The sequence below is a fragment of the Oncorhynchus tshawytscha genome, linkage group LG08, assembly GCF_018296145.1.
Source record: "Oncorhynchus tshawytscha isolate Ot180627B linkage group LG08, Otsh_v2.0, whole genome shotgun sequence".
Classification (NCBI taxonomy): domain Eukaryota; kingdom Metazoa; phylum Chordata; class Actinopteri; order Salmoniformes; family Salmonidae; genus Oncorhynchus; species Oncorhynchus tshawytscha.
In genome coordinates, this window is record NC_056436.1 from 3,555,772 (window position 1) to 3,562,316 (window position 6,545).

Below are 6,545 nucleotides of genomic sequence, written 5' to 3' on the forward strand. Positions count from 1 at the left end.
CACAACTTCGATATCATTTATTTTTATGTTAATCAATGTTGGCGGTGTGTCACGTGTCCCATTTATATCAGTACACTCGTAACAACCTAAGCAATTTATATTCGATCAAATAAACCTCACGCAGCAAATAAGCCATTACATTTTTTTAATTTTTTTATTTTTTTTAGTTGACCAAACTCCCAATACAAAAACCCTCCTCGCTTGGTGTGCGGGAAAAAAAAAACCGGCAACTTCCGGGGAGACAGATTGTTGGGCGGAGTTTCTCCTCTCGCTCCGCTTCTTCCTCTCTGATGTACTGATCACGTGACGTGTCAGTAAGGAGCAGACACTGTGTGTTAGCAGCTTTATTTATATCTCTCTTTCTCTTGTGTTAGCTTATTGACTAGCAGAATTTTTTTTTATAGGAGAAGTATTTAGCTACTTATTTCAGATTTCTGTGTCAATTAAATTGTATTATTAGTCAAGAGGTTCGGTCAAGACCAACATGGGGATAATAGGGAATTTTGTTAACGCGTTATCCTTGTTGGTGTCCTCTCGCTAATAAAGCAAAGTTCGTTCGCTAATCAATTTGCTCGCTATTTGTTTTGGATGTCATGGCTTCAACGAATGACAGAGGAATTATGTTAAGGTTACCTGCACGGATTAAAGACACGGTTTAATCGATGGGGGTTGGACTTGACATTTCCAGACGTACCTTTTTTTTTTGTAACGTTGCCTAAAAATGTTTTGTTATTGTCACTAACGTTACTAGATTATTTATAGGGGAACTAAACTACCGGTAACTACCGAGACTCCACAATGCATGACGCTTACGAACCGGTCCCTATCCTGGAGAAACTGCCTCTGCAGATTGACTGTCTTGCTGCTTGGGGTAAATTGATAATGTCAGCAGACTAACTAACATTAGCAAATTATTGTTGCCATAAACTACCTAACTAGTTAACTAGGTAGGTACTAAGTTAGCTGACTGGTTTGTTTACCAGATAACCAGCAGATAACTCTTGCCTGCTAGTTGAAGCAATGTTACCTTGATGAGTTTTGAGGCGACACGACATTTGTAAACAAAGCAACCCTGTCTTGCACATGGTCGAGGACGTGGAGAATTTAATACAGTTGATATAATTTTGCTCTGTGATGTGTGTTCCCTATGTAGTGCACTACTTTTGACGAGAGTCCTAGTGCACTACATTTGGGATGTATCCATACTTACTAATCATGACCTTCTCTCCTCCTATCACAAAACAGAGGACTGGCTTCTGGTAGGCACTAAACCAGGCCATCTCCTGCTCTACAGGATAAAAAATAATGCAGGTGAATAAGAGAGAGACTGCTGTCAGTGTCCTGTGTCCCTGTCTATTTGTGTGTGTCTCCCCCAGGGCCCTGTCTATTTGTATATGTCTCCCCCAGGGCCCTGTCTGTTTGTATGCGTCTCCCCCAGGGCCCTGTCTATTTGTGTGTGTCTCCCCCAGGGCCCTGTCTAAATGTATGTGTTTTTTTATATATTTATTTATTTATTTCACCTTTATTTAACCAGGTAGGCTAGTTGAGAACAAGTTCTCATTTGCAACTGCGACCTGGCCAAGATAAAGCATAGCAGTGTGAACAGACAACACAGAGTTACACATGGAGTAAACAATTAACAAGTCAATAACACAGTAGAAAAAAGGAGTCTATATACATTGTGTGCAAAAGGCATGAGGAGGTAGGTGAATAATTACAATTTTGCAGATTAACACTGGAGTGATAAATGATCAGATGGTCATGTACAGGTAGACATATTGGTGTGCAAAAGAGCAGAAAATAAAATAAATAAAAACAGTATGGGGATGAGGTAGGTGAAAATGGGTGGGCTATTTACCAATAGACTATGTACAGCAGCAGCGATCGGTTAGCTGCTCAGATAGCTGATGTTTGAAGTTGGTTAGGGAGATAAAAGTCTCCAACTTCAGCGATTTTTGCAATTCGTTCCAGTCACAGGCAGCAGAGAACTGGAACGAAAGGCGGCCAAATGAGGTGTTGGCTTTAGGGATGATCAGTGAGATACACCTGCTGGAGCGCGTGTTACGGGTGGGTGTTGCCATCGTGACCAGTGAACTGAGATAAGGCAGAGCTTTACCTAGCATGGACTTGTAGATGACCTGGAGCCAGTGGGTCTGGCGACGAATATGTAGCGAGGGCCAGCCGACTAGAGCATACAGGTCGCAGTGGTGGGTGGTATAAGGTGCTTTAGTAACAAAACGGATGGCACTGTGATAAACTGCATCCAGTTTGCTGAGTAGAGTGTTGGAAGCAATTTTGTAGATGACATCGCCGAAGTCGAGGATCGGTAGGATAGTCAGTTTTACTAGGGTAAGTTTGGCGGTGTGAGTGAAGGAGGCTTTGTTGCGGAATAGAAAGCAGACTCTTGATTTGATTTTCGATTGGAGATGTTTGATATGAGTCTGGAAGGAGAGTTTACAGTCTAGCCAGACACCTAGGTACTTATAGATGTCCACATATTCAAGGTCAGAACCATCCAGGGTGGTGATGCTGGTCAGGCGTGCGGGTGCAGGCAGCGAACGGTTGAAAAGCATGCATTTGGTTTTACTAGCGTTTAAGAGCAGTTGGAGGCCACGGAAGGAGTGTTGTATGGCATTGAAGCTCGTTTGGAGGTTAGATAGCACAGTGTCCAAGGACGGGCCGGAAGTATATAGAATGGTGTCGTCTGCGTAGAGGTGGATCAGGGAATCGCCCGCAGCAAGAGCAACATCATTGATATATACAGAGAAAAGAGTCGGCCCGAGAATTGAACCCTGTGGCACCCCCATAGACTGCCAGAGGACCGGACAGCATGCCCTCCGATTTGACACACTGAACTCTGTCTGCAAAGTAATTGGTGAACCAGGCAAGGCAGTCATCCGAAAAACCGAGGCTACTGAGTCTGCCGATAAGAATATGGTGATTGACAGAGTCGAAAGCTTTGGCAAGGTCAATGAAGACGGCTGCACAGTACTGTCTTTTATCGATGGCGGTTATGATATCGTGTCTGTCCCAGGGCCCTGTCTATTTGTGTGCGTCTGTCCCAGGGCCCTGTCTATTTGTGTGCGTCTGTCCCAGGGCCCTGTCTATTTGTGTGTCTGTCCCAGGGCCCTGTCTATTTGTGAGTGTCTGTCCCAGGGCCCTGTCTATTTGTGTGCGTCTGTCCCAGGGCCCTGTCTATTTGTGAGTGTCTGTCCCAGGGCCCTGTCTATTTGTGAGTGTCTGTCCCAGGGCCCTGTCTATTTTTGAGCGTCTGTCCCAGGGCCCTGTCTATTTGTGTGTGTCTCTCCCAGGGCCCTGTCTATTTGTGTGCGTCTGTCCCAGGGCCCTGTCTATTTGTGTGTGTCTCTCCCAGGGCCCTGTCTATTTGTGTGTGTCTCCCCCAGGGCCCTGTCTATTTGTTTGTGAATGTTTGACGTCTGCAAGCATAGTTTCCAGCGTCATTGTGTTTTTTATTTTGTTCCTCATTCCGTAGCAGGTGTTTAAAACAAGGAAACATATCCTATCTCTCTCTTTCTTCCTCGAAGGTACCAACAGGTTTGAGGTAACTCTGGAGAAGTCCAACAAGAACTTCTCAAAGAAGATCCAGCAGGTATATTAGTCTGTCATAGTTAAAGTGTACGTACCTATGATGAAAATTACAGGCCTCTCATCTTTTTAAGTGGGAGAACTTGCACAATTGGTGGCTGACTAAATACTATTTTTGCCCCACTGTATATTAGTCAGAGTGAGACTTCACATTCTGTTGATGTGACGGTCATTCAATTTTTTCTATCTTTTTTAAACGAGGGATGTCAGATTAAAGAAATATAGTAGACACTCCATTGTCCTAGCCTGGTTCAGTTGCTGCCATTTGTCAAGCCAAACGTGGTATGACAATGACTGACAAGGATTTGGTGTGTGTTTTGCATCATGTGCTAGCTTAGCCCCCATTAGCTCCCCCCCCCTCTCTGTATGAGTACAACTCAGGGTATACAGTTCATACCACAGCTCCAACACGTGACCACTCGAATGACAACAACAACAAGGATCCTCCTCGATAGTGCAATTGGCATTTCAAGTCCTGGAAAGAGTTTACGGGCCTGTCCTTATGTCCGGCACTTATTCTACCATTGTCCTGCTGTCAACATAGACTTGAAATCACTGGCCACTTTAATAATGGAACACTGGTCCCTTTAATAATGGAACACTGGTCCCTTTAATAATGGAACACTGGTCCCTTTAATAAATGGAACACTGGTCCCTTTAATAATGGAACACTGGTCCCTTTAATAATGGAACACTGGTCCCTTTAATAATGGAACACTGGTCCCTTTAATAATGGAACACTGGTCCCTTTAATAATGGAACACTGGTCCCTTTAATAATGGAACACTGGTCCCTTTAATAAATGGAACACTGGTCCCTTTGATAAATGGAACACTGGTCCCTTTGATAAATGGAACACTGGTCCCTTTGATAAATGGAACACTGGTCCCTTTAATAAATGGAACACTGGTCCCTTTGATAAATGGAACACTGGTCCCTTTGATAAATGGAACACTGGTCCCTTTGATAAATGGAACACTGGTCCCTTTGATAAATGGAACACTGGTCCTTTGATAAATGGAACACTGGTCCCTTTGACAAATGGAACACTGGTCCCTTTGACAAATGGAACACTGGTCCCTTTGACAAATGGAACACTGGTCCCTTTGACAAATGGAACACTGGTCCCTTTGACAAATGGAACACTGGTCCCTTTGACAAATGGAACACTGGTCCCTTTGACAAATGGAACACTGGTCCCTTTGACAAATGGAACACTGGTCCCTTTGACAAATGGAACACTGGTCCCTTTGATAAATGGAACACTGGTCCCTTTGATAAATGGAACACTGGTCCCTTTGATAAATGGAACACTGGTCCCTTTGATAAATGGAACACTGGTCCCTTTGATAAATGGAACACTGGTCCCTTTGATAAATGGAACACTGGTCCCTTTGATAAATGGAACACTGGTCCCTTTGATAAATGGAACACTGGTCCCTTTGATAAATGGAACACTGGTCCCTTTGATAAATGGAACACTGGTCCCTTTGATAAATGGAACACTGGTCCCTTTGATAAATGGAACACTGGTCCCTTTGATAAATGGAACACTGGTCCCTTTGATAAATGGAACACTGGTCCCTTTGATAAATGGAACACTGGTCCCTTTGATAAATGGAACACTGGTCCCTTTGATAAATGGAACACTGGTCCCTTTGATAAATGGAACACTGGTCCCTTTGATAAATGGAACACTGGTCCCTTTGATAAATGGAACACTGGTCCCTTTGATAAATGGAACACTGGTCCCTTTGATAAATGGAACACTGGTCCCTTTGATAAATGGAACACTGGTCCCTTTGATAAATGGAACACTGGTCCCTTTGATAAATGGAACACTGGTCCCTTTGATAAATGGAACACTGGTCCCTTTGATAAATGGAACACTGGTCCCTTTGATAAATGGAACACTGGTCCCTTTGATAAATGGAACACTGGTCCCTTTGATAAATGGAACACTGGTCCCTTTGATAAATGGAACACTGGTCCCTTTGATAAATGGAACACTGGTCCCTTTGATAAATGGAACACTGGTCCCTTTGATAAATGGAACACTGGTCCCTTTGATAAATGGAACACTGGTCCCTTTGATAAATGGAACACTGGTCCCTTTGATAAATGGAACACTGGTCCCTTTGATAAATGGAACACTGGTCCCTTTGATAAATGGAACACTGGTCCCTTTGATAAATGGAACACTGGTCCCTTTGATAAATGGAACACTGGTCCCTTTGATAAATGGAACACTGGTCCCTTTGATAAATGGAACACTGGTCCCTTTGATAATGGAACACTGGTCCCTTTAATAATGGAACACTGGTCCCTTTAATAATGGAACACTGGTCCCTTTGATAAATGGAACACTGGTCCCTTTGATAAATGGAACACTGGTCCCTTTGATAAATGGAACACTGGTCCCTTTGATAAATGGAACACTGGTCCCTTTGATAAATGGAACACTGGTCCCTTTGATAAATGGAACACTGGTCCCTTTGATAAATGGAACACTGGTCCCTTTGATAAATGGAACACTGGTCCCTTTGATAAATGGAACACTGGTCCCTTTGACAAATGGAACACTGGTCCCTTTGACAAATGGAACACTGGTCCCTTTGACAAATGGAACACTGGTCCCTTTGACAAATGGAACACTGGTCCCTTTGACAAATGGAACACTGGTCCCTTTGACAAATGGAACACTGGTCCCTTTGACAAATGGAACACTGGTCCCTTTGACAAATGGAACACTGGTCCCTTTGACAAATGGAACACTGGTCCCTTTGACAAATGGAACACTGGTCCCTTTGACAAATGGAACACTGGTCCCTTTGACAAATGGAACACTGGTCCCTTTGACAAATGGAACACTGGTCCCTTTGACAAATGGAACACTGGTCCCTTTGACAAATGGAACACTGGTCCCTTTGACAAATGGA

At 43.6% G+C, this 6,545-nt stretch overlaps 1 protein-coding gene across 1 annotated transcript in view; it reads left to right on the plus strand.

Moving 5' to 3' along the window:
• Positions 1–798: 798 nt before the first annotated feature.
• Positions 799–6,545, plus strand: part of LOC112255822 (vam6/Vps39-like protein) — a 39,240-nt gene continuing 33,493 nt past the window's right edge. Inside the window, exon 1 of the mRNA XM_042326223.1 lies at positions 799–871. Within this exon, the coding sequence (XP_042182157.1) occupies positions 799–871 (73 nt within the window). The remainder of the gene's footprint in view (positions 872–6,545) is intronic.